An 18,347-nucleotide genomic window follows, 5' to 3' on the forward strand; every position below is an offset into this window, starting at 1 on the left:
ACTCACCGTTTAAATCAATAAAGTTTTGTCGACCGTTACATTTTGGTTGTAGTATTGTTTTCGACCACAAGATGGTGCTTTTGCTCTGTACAGCCACAGTTTCCACATGAAACTTTTATTCTTTTTCTTTAATGGAGTTCCCAATTCTCATACCACAGTCTTCACAAAGGCAGGATGAAATGAGAGCACACATGGAGCAGGGTTACAATGTGCACTATATTCCCTTTTTTTTTTTTTTTTTACATCTAAATACTTACCATTTTCCCCGAACGTGCCACCATCTCTTCCACCTCTATTCAAACCTTGACCCTGGACAGATGGCTTGAAGCCCCTCCCTCTCAATACCAACTGTTGCCCCAATAACATCTGTTACATATAGGGGGGACGTGTGCACTGAGAGGGCTCACCAGGACACTTGTCTTGCCCTGTGAGGTGGACAAGACAAAGAAACGGTGAAGGAGGCTACAATGGGAAGTGTAGGAAAGGTGCTAGTGCAGGAAACGCATTGTAATCCTTCACTCTTCCTATAGAGCAGTTCATGACCGAACGTATAACATGAAATTATTTGCCAAAAAGACAGTATGCAGTCTTGAAAATCTTTTACGTGACAGAAACGGGAAAAACTATAGTCGTAGTTTGTGTGACTCTCTTCCACTTGGCTGGATGGAGTGCAGCAGGATTAAAAAGATGCAATCCCTTCTTCAACCGTCCACTGTTCTGGATTAATGCATAATGTAACGCTCTGGCCACTGAGCCCAGATCAGCTGCTTAATTCTCTTTTATCCACTCGCTGTAGAACAAATTGAAGAGACATTTTTAGCCAAAAAAAAAAGTAAGTTGGTGACGTAACATTTGTATTGAAACTATGCTTTGGTTTTCAGTGCTTGGTTATGCTGAAATGGTTGGAAGCGTTCATTTCATAGTATATTTACATGTAGCCATTTATATTATTTATCTCTTATTTTAGTGTAATCTACTGTTCAAAAGTTTGGGGTCACTAGAAATGTCCTTATTTTTTGAAGGAAAAGCACTTTTTCGTCAATAAATATAACATTAAATGAATCAGAAATACACTCTGTATATTGTTATAGCTGCAAATATCTGTTTTTTTTTATAGAATATGTACATAGGTGTATAGAGGCCCATTTCCAGCAACCATCTCTCCAGTGTTCTAATGGTACATTGTGTTTGCTAATCGCATTAGAAGGCTATTGGATGATTAGAAAACCCTTGTGGAATTATGTTAGCACAGCTGAAAACAGTTTTGAGGAAAGTTTGAAGGGCAAAATTATTATTTTAAATAAAAATCATTATTTCTAATCTTGTCAATGTATTGACTATATCTTCTATTCATTTTGCAACTCTTTTGATGAATAAAAGTGTGACTTTTAATGGAAAACACACAAAAATTGTATAGGTGACCCCAAACTTTTGAACAGTAGTGTATTATTTTTGTAATATTTGTGCAGCACTTTGGTCAGATGAGGGTTTTTTTTTTTAATGTGCTATAGACGTCAACTTTGCCTTGACTGTTAAGAGAAACGGTAACTGTTGAGATGATGCTGACGTGTATGCAAGTGTTGAGATATTTGCATAAATACACAGATCATAACAGTAGTTGCTTAAGTAACGGTAATCGGGGCTTTTACCCACATACTATGTCAATCCACTTATGCGCGCTTCAAAAAAAACTAACAAAGACAACGGTATGGCTTCTGTCCACGTGAAGCACAGATGTGATAAATGTGATAAATATGCTTATCTGTGGGAATGTGCAGCACTCTTTGATTTGATTGGACCAGTTTTTATACATATATATATATATGTATATATATATACACAATTATAATTATAAACCCATTACATTTTATTACATAGTCGTTAAGCTAATAGGAATCCACATTTCACGACTGCATGTAGACTTGGCTGTTTGATTCTAATTAATATACTGTGACAAAAGGTTTGCACCAGTGGCCTCTTCTGCACTTTTCTAATTGATGAGTTTCTGCTGAGCAAACTGTAGACAGTGAGTATAGCAGATGGACAAATGGACAGATGTTACTAACAGAAAGTTTACAACCTGAGCTTTCCATTAGGCCCCATCTGTTGCTCCTGTGGCCGGTACCTCCCTCTACCCTCCTCCAATGCCTCTCCCATCCTCATCAGCATCTATCACAGGAACTCGTTGCCCTCACGCTCCACACACTATACGCTGGCCTAAATTAATGACTTCAGTATTTAGCCTTTCCTGACCCTCAATAAACAAAGGCTAAATACGCCACATTTTATCACTTCATTAAGGATTTAATCGCTGTTCCCACTCTTTTGTTTATTCCACGCTGAAAAAGGACCAACGGTTGTAAAGGACGGGCATATACAAGGCAGTACTTTAAGACTGATTCTGACCCTGCACCATGTGTCAAGATCACGGTGAATTTGCAGACAGATGACAAATCAAAGGGAGTTACTCTTCTTGCATCACAATTGGTAAGAGAACGAAATCCCCTCTTTCTGTTTCCGCTCCACCTCCAGTGTTCTCCCACACATATCTCGCAGCGTGGCACATACTGGCTGTGAGCTCTCTCAGCCACCACAGCCCTCCTACCTTGGCTGTTTTTTTGTGCCCTCTTCCAAAGGGACCTCCATCTGTCCCTACACTCAGCCCATTGTGGCGTCCCAAAGCCCAGCAACTTCTACAATGCAGTGGGCGTGCATGGGGGGGTGGAGGCAGAGTAAACACGACAGCATCCAGATCCCATTAGAAGCTCTTTAACTCCTACACCCTAATACTCTCACAGAACCCTGGGAGGAGAAGGCCCACCCCGCATCCTCATGTGCACAATATCACCTTTTACACCCACTCCCATAGGTAATGAGTCTGCAAGCTGCCTGCTGTCCTCCCCATGTACATCTATTTTTTTTATTCCTTTTCTCTTATACCACAGTTGAGCTGGGCTTTATTTTAAAAATGTGTTTTTGAAGTTGAATGTGAGCTGTAATTGCATTATTTATATTGTGATTGTGATGGACAGAACCATGCAGGGACAATGAAATCCCAAAATGTATTTATTTATTTATCTATTTATATCAAAGTGCTTGGAACCATGACAATGACCAACTTGAACCTCATTAATTTCCCTCCCCTCCTTCAATCCCTATATCGTCTCATGATGCCAGCCTCACCGTTTCTCATTGTTTTCACCGGTATTTGCCCCAAAATGTCTTTCTTCGACCATCTGCTTGTCTTAAAGGGTGTCTCAGTTTCGGGGTGTGTGTGCCGCCTCTTATTTTTGGGCACTTTTATCCCTGTGCACCCCACAGTGGTGTCTGTGCGCGTGTGTATGCTCTGTGGCCTACGGAGAGAGAGAAAGAGGTGGGGGGGGATCACTATGTTTGTCCCAGCTTAAAGGCAGAGGGATTACTGGCACACAGGCACTGATTAAAGCCTTCCAGCCTCCTATGGCCCCATTAATACTATCTTAATCACAATGCTTTATCCCCTCCATCTCACTCCTATGGATCAGGACCTTTTTTCATTTTAGTGGAGGCAACTCTTGTTTTGCCAGTGGATTAAGTGTGCTGCATACAAAAACCAAAAATATAAGCACGTGAGAGAGTGAGCTTCGTACAGCAATTCAACATTTTAGTAAAGGTTCATATTATGTATCTTTTATTTAATGCATATAAAAAGTAAAAACCATAATTAAATGATTGGCTTTTATATGAAATGACTGTACTCTCCCAGGGGACTGAGCTGCAGCTTGTGCTCTGCTGGCTGTCTCCTTGTCCAAGATAGCCTTAGAGTGTTCTGTCATTGAAGAGACTTTCATGTACATAAGATGTAGATAAGATCCACTTAAGTACTATTTTACAGTTTGACCTGCATGCTTGACCAATGCAGTTGATCCACATAAAATGTCAAAAAAGTCTGATAAACTTTCCTGTCCCATAGCTCTGTGCGTTGTAATCTTGTATCCAAAGTTAATTTACGTGGATTATTTCCATATCCACCCACTCATGTATTTGGACTCAGAGGGATAATCCATGTACCCTGCCCCCAACAGTTTTTTTTTTTTTTTTTTTTTTTTTTTGAAACGAAACAGGAAAGGCACAAAGAGAGAGTGTACGCCAGCTAAACTCTGCCAGTACTTTCTCACAGGCCAAATGTCTGCCTGTGTGTAAAGCTATGTGTCACTCTTATGCCAAGGCTGACACCCAAGAGCACAGGGGACAAACTTGTGAATGAGGAGCAAGGACCTCCCTCACCTCTGCTGCCCTTTCCTCCTCTTCCCTCTTCCCCTTTCCACCCCAACACACTGATTCCCCTTTCCCTCTCTCATTCCTCCCTCTCATGCTCTCACTCTGCTCTCCTTCCCTCGCTCTCTCTCTGCAAATTGGCCCAGCTGTCCATCAGCCCCCCCGCAGTTCCCCCAGCTGTCTGCCCTCCCTTAAACGAGAAACCCCGCAACAATACGGGTCACAGGTCAAGAGAAAGAACAGGCTGCACTCACAATGGACCAGTGGCGCCCGGTAAAACAATCGCTCCCTTTTTCTCTCCTAGCCTTTCTCTACTGTTGCCAGGACTGGAAAAGACAAACCTTTGGAGAGCTCACTAAAGAGGGGAAAAGTAGTCCTGCACAACAACCTCCCAGGCACATTCCCCTCCTTACAATTGCCTGAAGGACCACAATGATAAACACACTTGTGCACATCAGTGCCTGCTCTCACCACTCCATTTTTGCACTCTGCCTGGTTGTTTGTTTCTTTCAAGAGCCGTCGACTTAATCATTAAAGTCAAAACTGACACTTTTGACATTCGTTGAGTGATGTAAATGTGTGTTAGAAACCTTGCTGCTTACAGCTAATCTGGAAATGCACCACGATACTCGAGGATCAATGCTTTAGGTTCACAATATATCTACTGACTTTAGAAGTTTCAAAGACAATACTGGAAAGGGGATTTGATGAATGTATAAATAATAATATCTGCGGTCATGTGATATTTCTTTAAGCAAAAATCTGGTGCTTTTCTCTCTTTCAGTTCATGCTGATGAGTGCTTTGAAATGTCTCTTGCCCTACAGTGTTTTGGCATAAGCCGGATGGGAAAGTGTGTCATGTGGGAGAGGGCGCAAACCATATAGAAGTGGCATGTTCACCTGTTCCCCAGAGCTGTTTTCCCATGGCCCACAACAGCAGCCTCTCGCCTGACCTGATACGAGCCTTTGAATGGCATCACAGACACACACGCACACACACGCACGCACACACACACACACACACACACACACACACACACACACACACACACACACACACACACACTGCAACAGACCTCTATTATTCCACTCCTGTATATGTTCATTGGGTTTAATATCATAATATCAGTGTGTCTATAGACAAACGGATTAAAGAACAGTTTTTACCTCTCAGCCATTACTATATTAAGTTATAATTCTCACCTACAGTTATGACACTTGTCTGGAGGGATTGTGCAATATTGCAAAAAATACTGAATATAGATAGGTTTTTTTATGTTTCTATTTCTCCTTTTCATTGAGAGCCTATTTTTGTATTTTGCATCAAGCAAAAATATTGTAAATCCATTTTATACCTTTATCTTTTGCACTAATGAGGATTTATATTCTGTTATATTCTATTCTATGCTAGAGAAATTTAAGGATGACAACTTTTCTTTTCATTTTCTTTTGGGTAAGATTCTTGCTCAACTTTTTTTCATATAACCATACATATAAACTTCATATTAAATAGACCATAATTATTAGAAAGTTGCATATAGTATATGTGGTTTTAGTTGGAACTAACTGTGTGAAAAGAGTGATTTATTGGTTTAAAATGAATGAACTGGAAGATAAAACTAATTATAATTTGTCAGACTATATTCTATACTAATATGTATGTGACCAATGCAATGTGAAAGCGTATATAAATGAGTTTGTTTTAATATTTTTTAAGTGCTATATGAAGGCAACTGGGAGGCATGGGCACATTTAAAAGAATGGGAGAACAGAGGAAACTCATTGGAAATCATTGTTACTATGGAAATAGCATATAATATAAGAATATTTATTCAATTAAGTGCGAAACAGCAAAATATTTACAACAGTACAGAATGACAACAACTGTGACACCAAATGAGCAAGTTCCTGAAAGACCTCGAATAAATAATTAAATACAGTAACAGCTGCCAGTGACTGGCAACCGTGAAACGGTGAAACAAAAACTGTGCTGAGAATATAAAAAAAAAAAAGGACAAAAACTTATCAAAATAAATATTAAATACAGATATAAATAAATGCATTGTTTTTCCCTTATGACGAGAAGGACATCGGCTGCAGGCCTCAGTGCACAATTTAGGATGGATGGACTCATGTGATCTGTTTGGATATCATGGACATTCAGAACGTTTGAGGAAGTTTTCATGTTTTTGTTCAAAACTCTTCACATCACAAATATCTGTGTGATGCTTGAGGGTCATTTGGAAACTATAAACTTAAGTTTCAACTGCTGAGGGGAGATTTATATAGAAACATTTCAATCCAATCGAGATCAACATTTGATAATAACAAAACAGAATAAATAAAACAATAAAAGTTATGGGTGCATGTTTGTATCAGGTAGATTGAGTTGGTGACGAGTCTCTCTCTCTCTCTCTCTCTCTCTCTTTGAGCATTCAGCGCTCTCCCCGAGAACTAGACAGTAAATTCAAACCTTTCTTTTCTATACAGAAGAACCTTGACCATTGTTTTTTTACAGCAATATATTCATCAATCACACGTCCGCTCTGTTTTAGATGTTACCAAGCTGAGCGCCGACCAAGTGAGAGGGAGCGAAGGAGTCAAAGGCCACATCCAGCGGCAGCTCATAACGTGAAGCCTGAAAAAGTGGGTGGCTCGGCGGCCCGCCACCAGGTAAGCCACCTGTCATGGACGGGGGGTAATGGTGCGACAAGAGGTAGTGGGCATGGTGGCTCGGATGGGTCGCGTAGTTCCTCTCTGACTCATTGGGAGAAGGCTCCTGCTTCAGGGCAAAGTTGCCACTGATGCTGAGGGGAGGGGTGAGGGGCCCGTCGTACGGTGGTGTGCCACTGCTGCACTCGTTTGAGGAGGGGTTTTCATACACAGGCCCCTTGAAACCCTTCATGTGGAGGAGGTGGGATGCCTCCAGGGAGCCATAGGGGGGGCTGGGAAGGCCTGGGGATGGGTAGCTGAGGGGATGGCCAGCCTGACCCCCTGCAACACCCGCCCCGGGGCCTCCACACTTGTCCTCCAGCTTGTTGAGCATCATCGGACTGGGTCCCAGCTGCAGGCAGCCAGCGACGAGGTTACTGGTGGGCTGAGACAAACCTTTGCACAGCATCTCCATAAAGCCATTGCTCTCTGGGGACTGGCCGCTCTCCAGCACCTCAGACAGGGCCCAGATGTAGTTGTGAGCCAGTCGTAGAGTCTCAATTTTAGACAGCTTCTGTGTCTTGGAGTAGCAGGGCATAACTCTGCGGAGATTATCCAGGGCGTCGTTCAGTCCGTGCATACGGGAACGTTCTCTGGCGTTGGCCTTGACCCGCCGGGCACGAAACCTCTCCTGTCTAGCTTTGGTCATCTTCTTCTTCTTAGGGCCCCTCCTTTTAGGACCCTTTTCTCCATTTGGTCCAGTCTCATCGTCATCATCCTCTTCCTCTTCCTCCTCCATGTCCTCACTGCCAAGTTCTGTGCAAGAGTGGATCCGGCCCCCTAGAGTCAGACCGTGGTGCCCTCTCATCTCTGGGCTTTCCTCTCCATCCTGTGAGCTAGCGTCCTCCTCCTCCTCCAGCCAGCCGAGGGAGCTCACCAGCTCGTTCACGTCCCCGCTCCTCCCAAACGGTTTGTTCATCATTTTTTTGATCTGAGGAAAAGCACGACAAAAATATTCCATCCATCAATAACTGCGCAATAAATGCACAATGCTTCACTTTAAAATATATATAATGATAACATTTAGCAAGTGCTCACATTTCAGCACTGCTGTGTGGACAGTTCACTATTTGAGCATCTAACTCGATCTAAACCATAGTAAATATTATAGAAGAAACCCCTGTTATTATGTTGTTGTATACTGTTGGAGAATATAGTGGGTGAGTGATCCCCTGCTGTTTTGCAGAGAGCTGTCAATCTGGGACAAGACCGGATTTACTCAGCATATAAAACCGCAAGATTAAGTGGGCAATGTAGAAATCAGTAGGAGGACATGTATTTTATATGTATTTGTATTTTATAACGTTCCAAAAACGGTATTTCTCAGCGTTATAATAAAACATGAACATTGTATTAAGTAAATACACAGAACGCTGTAAGAATTCGACCTCGGACATAGCATGTGCTTTTGTTTTGAAGAGGGGAAAACTGTCCCAATTAATTATTGTGCACTAACGCGTGAAAAATGGGACACATCAGGCTACTGCATATTATAAATTCAGATGTTAAGCCACATCGTTGTCGGACTGTGAAAAAAAAAAAATGTAATTTTATGATCACTGCAAATTCATTTATTTTTGAATATTTATATCCTATAGAGCGTATTTACAATTGGTAGGCAGGCAGAGTTAGATTGTTCAATTTAATTATTATTTAAAGTATATTAAGGTATATTTGGATTTAGACCAACAAATTACTGAACTCACCTGTGTGGAGTCACCTCTGCAAAATTAGACAAAAAAAAAAGACAACTTGGAAAAGTCCCAGATAAACCCAGAGTCGCTGTTTTCCTCTCTCTTCTCTCGTGCTGAACTCTTCTCTCTCAAACATCCATGAGTGCGCACGGAACTTTCATTTGCAAATGACAAACCCCAGCTGATTTTTTTCGCCTTTAGCGGCGCCAGCCCCTCCTCCCGGCGCCCCACCCACCCACCACCAACTCATCCTTAACTGTTCCGAACGCGCGTGGCGGGCTCGTGGCCAGAAGTTGCGCCTCAGCCAGTAGGAGAGTGTATAGAGGACAAAACAGAGCGCGCCCCGATGCACGTGCAGAATTGGAGGTCCAATATGACACAGATGGCAGCACGAGAGGCGCGCGCCCCGGAAAACAATAAACATGTCATATATGTGGTCATTGTGCGTGATGCTGAGAACGTGTGAGAGATGACATCAGAGCACAGACTCTAAAACACACATGCAGGTTTTATTCGCCAATGAATGAAAACTCTCTTTACACCACAGCGATTTTGATAGTAACCACTTTATTTTTTTCTTTATTTTTCAAATATAAACCAGCCACTGCCAGAAAGAGAGAGATGAACAAATCACTTTATTTGTTGCATGTGCCTATAGTGACTTTAATCTCACAGAATGCGTTGGATGAAAGAAAATGAGGCAGATTCACTATAAGATGCCACTGTTTTCATTTGAACTACTTCTGTTGTCTTGGCCATGCTGGTCCCCCACTTAATAAAATAGGATCTTAATCTCGACTGGACTTTTTTCAGATTAAAGAAAAAAAAATAATCCTATGTTATAAAAAATACAAAAAAAAGAGGGGGGAAAGAAGGAAAAAAAAAAACCCCATCTGTGAATCCCGATCCAATCTCTGGAATGAAAGAATAACACTGTGTTTTACTAAACTCTTTTCATTCCTCTCACAGAACCACCACAAATTTCATAACGTTTATGATAATCTGGGTTTGTCTGTCCAGCCAAAATCCGGCAGAAATCACGTGTTGCCTTGTTGTGCAATTCAGCCTGGATACATTTTCACACTTAAAATGTAGGGCAGAAAGAAAGAAAGAAAAAAACACCATTCTGTTTCTATGTCGTGTGTTAACCACCTTAATCGATTGTCTATCTCTTCATTAGTCGGTTGGATTAGAAATTTTCCACTTAATTAAACACAGCATAGGCCTGGTCTTCTGCGCGTATAAGAGACGCTCCTCCGTGTGTGCGCATTTAAGTGATTTTGACAGCTTGGTGCGCAGAGAGCAGGTGTGCGCTGTTCACTGACTCATTCAATTGTTTTCTTTCATTTTTAGCGTCATATTCTGTCCCCACGGACAGTATTATTATTATTTGTATTATTGTTGTTGTTGTTATTGAAGTGGTTGGCGCCATGATGGAGAGAGAAGTTCTTTATAGTCAAAACATGAACATGGTGAAAAGCTTATTAAAGACTATATGTCACATATTTTCAAAGTGCAAACACACCAAGGAAAACAGAAAATAAACAACAGATATAATAAATGATACATTTATATACTGTATTTTCTAGTTTAAACCATACGTATTAATGATAATGGGGTGTCAATAATATCTAATTGTTTACCATTAAATATCATGTTCTTTTGTCATTTCTAATTATGCATATTATGTATTCATATATCTATATCACAACAAGGATAATCAACTAATCAACCAACTAACTAACACTAACGAGCACGAAACTTGGTTATTCAGCTCATCACAGCCCGTGGAGATGCTTTAATAAACTATATGACGTGTACTGTCTCTAATTGCAGCTCAATATTGAGCATTCTCTCAGTTTTGACCACAAATACCGCGGCATAATAAACGCCCGCTTGGCCTCGTGCGTGGCGAGCCGCAGCGCAGCAGGGGGTCTATTCTCTATTCTCATCACTGGCTATTGACGGCCGGGGTCTCGCGAGCCGCACGTGCCCCCACATTGATCCCATTGTGCGCGCGACTGCGCACAGCTGTGCCCGAGACTGAGACCGAACTTTGCCAACAACCGCAGCAGCAGCAGCGTCGATCTGCCTGAGTGTGCGATATATTTGGGGGGGGAATGAGACGTGGTCACGTGGTGATTCGGCAACATCGCTTTAAAAAAAGCAAAAAAAAAACAGGCACTTATCCAACGATTTATTGAACAGAGGTGAACAGATGGCTCCGTGGATGCAGGGTGCGTCAGAGGAGGGGGTTCTCTGAGGAGGAGGAGGAGGAAGGGGGGGGGGGGGGGTTCATCTGTTGCTTGGATGCTCACGCGTCACTCGCTTGTCCAAGATGATGTCTCGTGCTGAAACAGCATTTACTCACCTCGCTAACGGCCCTAATCACTGTTGGTCAGTGCACATAAAGGCACGTGAACACAGACAAAGGGGAGGGAGTCTTATGCCTCTGTGTGTGTGTGTGTGTGTGTGTGTGTCTGTTTTGCCTCTCTTTTTCTGGCATATAAACCCAGACCATGTCAGGATGAGTAGTCCTCATGGAGACCAAAACCTGCTCCTAATGAGGTAGAACCTCAATTCTGAGGAACTGTTTTAAGGCCAATATTTATTTTGATTTGCTAACGTTAAGCTAGTTAGGTTTGGTCATTACCTGGTTGGTTGGTTGGCTTATGATAACACTTTGGTTAGGCTGGTCCAAATGAATGGTCAGTGTAGGAGTCCTTAAAGGGGTAATGTGGACTTTGCTCTATACATACACTTTTTAATTGTTATTTACCATGTATACAGACAAACAAGTTTGTGCAAGTGCAGTTTAACCCTTTAAAGCCCAAACTATTCAATAATTGACAGACAATTCCAATTCTTTGAAACTAGAGCCTTTAATGGTCATTCTGAACAAACAAACATTAAAAAAAAAAAAATCAATTTCCATATAGGAGTTTTCATTTGTATCATATTTGATACAGCAGGTCACAATGCTCAAAGATTCTTTTTTGTTTTTGTTTTTGCAACAATGGAACTTGCAGGGTGGAAGTCTGGAAGGCATAACATCTCAGTGATTTTTACTCATTTTGCAATTCACAGCCTCTTTATTTTGAGTGATGGTCGGCTTGTAAACAGTTGTTCAGACAAAGATGCACTCTGTCGGGTTTCCCATAATTTTATACATCGGATTTGTCAAGGAAACAATTGTCACACTGCTCATGTGGAGGGCTCAAGAAAACGAATGTATCACATATGATACGTTTGGCGTTATAGGGTTAAACAATTAGTGCACAGTGCACACATCTCACAACATGCACACACACATTTATACCAAGCTTAGGTTTTGAGCCTGAACAGTTGGAACAACAATAAAGTTTATGATTCAGTCGTCATGGCTACGTTTAGGATAAACGTGTGTGTCCTCAGACAAAGCATGCATGCGGACATGTGAGTTTCTCCATGTGAGTCAGATATCGCGTGTGTACAGCAACAACTCCAGACTAATGTGATGTGCTCAATGCTCCCCAGGTACACATGCACCCCTACCCCCAAACACACAGCCCTTCTGTCCCATGAGTGTGTTGCGCGGCCTCCACCACACCTGCAGCCTGCATGGGGAATTGGAGTCTCACAGTCTCTCACACTCCCTATTGGTTTCCCAAATGACTGACTGACTGACTGACTAATGGTGAGGGAATTGTCCTGCTCCCATTTAAGCAGTAACATAGATAGCTAACCTTCTGGAAGAGGTCATATGAACACATCTGATCTGGACCAACTTTTGATGAGTTTGTATAATTTAATATAAACAGGAAACAAGAAAAGAGTCATAGAATGTTATGCTTATGGGGAGAATAAATGTATAAACTTTGCCATGAGTTGTCAAAAACAAGTTCCACTATATAGATTTGCCCAAAAGAGTACCAGCCGTACATTAGCTATTAAAGTGCTGTCGTTATTAGTGATGGGGTAACCCCCTTCCTTTCAAAAAAAAAAAAAAAAACACTGCCACAAGTGAGTTGTCTCTCGCTCTTGTCCCCTGGGACTCCGAGTGGAATGGGACGGATTTGTGCGCTGTGCTGACAGATGGGTCCTTGTTCCTGTCTTTTTTTCTTCATCTCTATCTCCCTCTCCCTCCCGTTTGCTGTGAAACACAGACACACTCACACAACCGCACAAGACCGCAGGAACACAATAGGAATTAAATCTCTCCACACATGTGCCCTGGTCTGCTCCTGAAAGCAGAGCCCCTTGTAGTGATCATAAAAGATGGAGAGAGCGTGGACTTTGCGAGAGGGGTTTGGGGCGTCGGGGTACAAGGCGGTGGGACTAAAGAGATGACATTGTATTGTTGCCTTGCTAAAATTAAAAGCCTGTTAATATTGATGGGCTGCATGTACACGTCTATGTTCAAGTTTTAGATGTGCAGCGCATGGAGATTACCCAAAGTTTCAGTGACTAATTTCAGTGCACATGTTCTTCATCTGAATGCTATGGTGTGTGTGTGTGTCTGTGTATATTACTTCTGTTTACACAGTCACAGTATGGGGACAAAAAGCAAAACCCCACAACATAAATTCTTATATTTAAGGTGACATGTTGTAAGGTTAGGATAAACTTAGGGTTAGGCCCAAAGTACGGTTAATGTCCATGAAAGGGCCACGCGTTGGTGTAGTGGTTCGCGCTCTTGCCTTTGCAGCAAGATGATCCAGGTTTGCTACCCGGCCAGAACAAGGGCGTTTCTGCATGGCGTTTGCATGTTCTCCCTGTGTGTCCGCTTTCCTCCTACAGTTCAAAAACATGCAATATGGCGATTAGGTAAATTGGACACTCTATAGTTGAACATAGGTGTGAGTGTGAGAGTGAATGGTTGTTGTCTCTGTGTGGCCCTGTGATGGACTAGTGTTAGGTCATGACCCTCATTGGGAGGTTAAAGCGGTAGAAGATGGATGAATGGAAGGAAATGACTGTACCTTAATGTATTGTCCTCTGAGGTGATGGAAACCAGACTGTGTGTGTGTGTGAGTGTCACAAGTCCCAGGGCTGCAAAGATCTATATTTGTTTCTCTTTGAGGCTGAATATAGTTTTGCACCAGGCTTTCCTGAGGGAAACACTGCCTCTGCTGCACACTGAGGAACATTAGCGGTCAGCACAAACACACACATGTATGTGCACGCAGTGAACCTAAACCAGACTTTAACCTGCACCTGAAAACTAAGTCACCTCACTATACATGTGATGGTTAACCAAGATACACAAAATACTTAAATTGTAATTATTTTCTTTTTTAGAAAGGCAATGTTTTCCCCACGTTTGCCAAATTCATTACTTTGATATATATGGTGCCTATACTGCATATGTGAATGTTCTACACTCTTAGAAATAAGGGTTCCAAAAGGGTCCTTCTACAAGGGCTGAGGTTCTACCTGGAATTATTTGCTTCTGAAAAAACCTTTTCCCGAAGACAGGGTTTTTCAAGGGTTCTTGGTAACACTAGTGGTTCCAGTAAGAACCCTTTTGATCCAGAGAATCCTTTAAAACCCCTTTCCTGAATAAAGGGTTTTAAAAGGGTTCTTGGTGGAACCCTCCAAAAGGGTTCCAGGTGGAGGTTGAAGGGTTCTCCTATGAGGACAAGCCAAAGAACCTTATATTTCTAAGAGTGCAGCCTGCATGAACTGATGCCCTGTGAGCAAGTATCTATTATACTATATGTTATATTATGTACATATACATATATATTATACCTATATAGTGTAGGAATATAATCCCATGTTTTAATTCAGACCAGTATATATTTACAGAAAATTGGTTGCCATATCAATAAAATCATGATGTCAACACCTTAGAGTCCCCTTGATCATCGAGTCAGTTTTGATAAGATCTATAGTCTGGTTTTTTGGGGGCAATATGAGCAGATTGTTTGCAGCTTATTCCTCTTCCTTTGGGCTAATGGATTTGGAACACATTCCAATCGGGCAGAAATACAGCTACAGAATGGGAATCGGGCCTGAGGGCAATTCTCACTAAGTGGGGAGAGAGCCATTAAACAAAGGTGCCTGTGGTTTCATATTCAGGATACTTTACAACCTCCGTCCCAGGACATCAACAGTGTTTTGGGTGAGCTGTTAGAGGGGGGCAGAAAAGGGGGAGGAGGATCCATCTGCCACGCTGCCGGTCCTCAGGGAGACGGGCATATCCCAGGGGTGTTTTGGAGAGAGAGGGGCTGAAAGGATTACACCCAACCACTAATCAACGACGGTAATCTGTGGGCCCCCACACAAAATCCCCTCCGATCCAAACAACAATTTGGGACACGAGATAAAACCTCAGTGCAATGGAACATCCGTAACTGACGTGGAACAACCTGATAAATGATAAGACAAATACAGGTGATTTTTAATTGGAAGTATCAACTGTAGAGCTGTGATTGGCAAAGAGCCACAGTGTCTCTGTGATCAGGTGCAAGTATCCCACAAGTGGCCTTGTCTGATTCCCAGTGTGACCATTATGCAAATGCTGCAATGAGACAAGCCTGCAACATACAGTAAATTAGTCTAACAGATAAAAGCACTTTTTTAATCAAATCAAATTGCACATTTTTGTTATTATTATATTAAATTCTGGTGAATATGACCCAAAATGTGGAAATATAAAGTTGGGTTTAAATTTGTTTGCATATGTTTCTCTTATCTTTCTTTTTGTGTGTTGACAGGAATCATAAAGGTGTTTTTCATTTTTCTTGCAGGTAAACTTCACCAGCTGATGCTTTGACTTCAGAAGACAGACCCCTCCAAAGTAGTTCAGTCCATTGAGTCATATTCAAAGATGTCCCAGCAGGAGCCTGCTCAAGGTGCAGCTGCTGAGGTGTTTCCCTGGCAGGTCGCTCAATGCGCTGAAAGAATAGAAGGGAATCATGTTGCCACTAGTTTCGCCGTCCCTTGTCAGTATGGTTTTGATGTCTGGGGCCTGGGTGGGGTTTGGATCTGGATTTGGTGGGTTTAAAGCTCCACAGGACTATAGAAAAAAATGTTTAATGATGGTGCCAGTCCTCCAGGGCATAGGGAACTGGAGCATCCTGGCCTGCATCTCCTCTACCTCCTGCAGTATGCCCATTGGCTAGGCAGCCTCTAAGCTCCCTATCCCCACAGCCTCATTGTTTAGTGGGCCCGGCACTGTCAATATTAAGCCTGGCTAATGTGATCTGGAGGCAGCTGGAGCACCCCGATTATTACCATGACACAGCCGACTGAGGGGTGTAATATCATTAAAAATAAATCAGGTGGTTTGGAGATTTGCAGTAGCGGTGGGAACTCTGAATGGCATTAGGTGGAAGAACTGCCATAATTTCATTAGTCAATTGAGGCACCTCAGAGGATCTGTTGAAACATTTCTGATTCAAGTTGGAGTGATTGAATTGAACACTGCACACAACACGACAGATGAGGAAAATGACTGTTGTTCTTTTTTCTTTTAAACAAACATGACTAATAAATTTGTAAATTAATTTCACATCCTCTAATGATGCAGACACTAAATGTCCTGATAATCTATTAGAAAGCAACTATATTATGGGATATTCCTCCTGTTATTATTAGCCTCGTGTGGTGGATTATTGTTACAGATGAGGAGGAAAACGTGAGGCGCAGCTAATCTTCTTAAACTCTTTGACACGGAGCTGTCTGCTCGGCAGACTAACCCAACAGTGTGAAGGCTGAGTGACAGCATCCATTCATCCAACGATTCCCCAAATACATAAAAAAAACCCTTTCATACATTGCACCATTATTGTACAACACACACACACACGCACACACAGTCACAATCAGTGTGCATGTTCGATCTGCTGCTCAAGCTTCAATCTGTCAGAAGTGCCGTTGGTCTCGCAGCGAGGGTCTGTGTCGCTATTGTTTTGACGCTTGCGCCACATAAACGGTGATTTCAAGGCCCATTTAGCGCGCATCGATTATTGGAGGAGCGAAGAGCGTGACGCCAGGATGAGATAGATAGAGAGAGAGAGAGAGAGAGAGAGAGAGAGAGAGAGATAGACAGATAGATAGATAGATAGATAGATAGATAGATAGATAGATAGATAGATAGAGAGAGAGAGAGAGAGAGAGAGAGAGAGAGATAGATAGATAGATAGATAGATAGATAGATAGATAGATAGATAGATATTATATGTGTATTATATATATAATTATATAATTAATTAATTATTGAACACTTATAATTATAATATCATATTACTTTTATATTGTCATGCTATTACTAACATAATATGCTGTGGTTGTCTTCTGCTCGATCCATGCAAGTTCAACAGATTCGTGGGGCTTCCTGTTGTGTCATAGTGACATCTAGCGGTGCACTTTGGGACTACACGCTATATCTCGAGTTTTAACGTGAATTTACCCTAATGTCATATGAACAATCGAGGAAATAAGTATGTGTTCATGTGTTTGTTTGTTCCTTACACAATAATGCAAATATGTAATTGATACATGCACAATAATACATATTTTAATTTGACATTTTTCACGATTGTAAAGGAGAAGTTAGAAGAATACAATACTTATGATTTGCCTGTCCCTTACCTGAACACAATGACTACACATGACTGGGTGCACCTGTACAGGCTATATACTCAGATATGAATCCTACAGGGCAAAACATTACAGTATGTTCTGGAGTCTCAGATCATGGGTGTTTTTGTGCAGTAGTTTCAGTGACAGTCACTGAGCAGGAAACAAGAGGACGTCAGTATCTGCAGGAGCAAATAAAACATGCATTCCATCAGCAAAAATAGAGCAAATGAGAATTATACTGTAATTAGTCATTTTTGCACACACACACACACACACACACACACACACACACACACACCAATTAGTAATAGTGAATTTGACCTCATTTTTAACCCATCCTTATTATTATACCACTATATATTATACCATACACAAGTGAAGGTTTGTGAAGGTTCTCAGTCATTCAGGTCATCTTTGTAAGTAAGTTGTAGGCAACTTTATTTATTTATTCAACATTTATTTTAAGTCCCTTTGTCGAGGGAGACCTGGCCAAGAACACTCTTCTGGTAAACAGTTTGTCAGTAGACGTTTGAATTCACCCAGGAAACTAATATGCTGAAGCTGTCGTGAATTTAGCAGATTCTTCCATGACCAATGTGCAGCTTATAGGAAAAAGCGTTTTTACCAAGTTCTGAGTGGATTTTGGGAACTCTGAAAAGGAGCCAATGTGGTGAGCAGAAGTTGTATACCCACTACTGGCTGAGGTGACACAGATATGGTCGATAGTTTACCCAATATGGCCTTGTAAATAAATGTAAGTCAGTGCTCATGCCTCCTTAAACTTAGTGAAAGCCATGAGAGCAGCGCATAAAGTTCACGGTGGTGGGTTCTGAAGGTTTGCAATAAAATATAAAGCATTTGAAAGACTGTGTCCAGACAGTGGAGAGCTGGAAAAGCTGCATTCGTGTAAGTGATGTGCCCTTAATCCACCACACTCAGGAACGTTGTCCAGTTGCCTACAGTTAACTCCAGAGACTGATGTAATCTAGGCCATCGTCTGTGTGTGTGTGTGTGTGTGTGTGTGTGTGTGATGCTTGACAGAGACGCTCCACTTGGTGCTGCTTCACTGCTGCACTGACACACACACCGGCTTTTCTGACCCAAATAAAAGCA

At 41.8% G+C, this 18,347-nt stretch overlaps 1 protein-coding gene across 1 annotated transcript; it reads right to left on the bottom strand.

Annotated features, from left to right (window-relative positions):
- Positions 1-6,808: 6,808 nt before the first annotated feature.
- Positions 6,809-12,312, bottom strand: neurod4 (neuronal differentiation 4; the record flags this gene model as incomplete). Its single annotated transcript, XM_083895054.1, is given in 4 exon segments — positions 6,809-7,900; positions 12,198-12,236; positions 12,238-12,246; positions 12,248-12,312. Coding segments are annotated over 4 exon segments (1,158 nt in total). The 5' UTR covers positions 12,266-12,312.
- Positions 12,313-18,347: the final 6,035 nt, after the last annotated feature.

Source organism: Microchirus variegatus (genome assembly GCF_963457635.1).
Source record: "Microchirus variegatus genome assembly, chromosome: 9".
In the NCBI taxonomy this organism is placed as follows: domain Eukaryota; kingdom Metazoa; phylum Chordata; class Actinopteri; order Pleuronectiformes; family Soleidae; genus Microchirus; species Microchirus variegatus.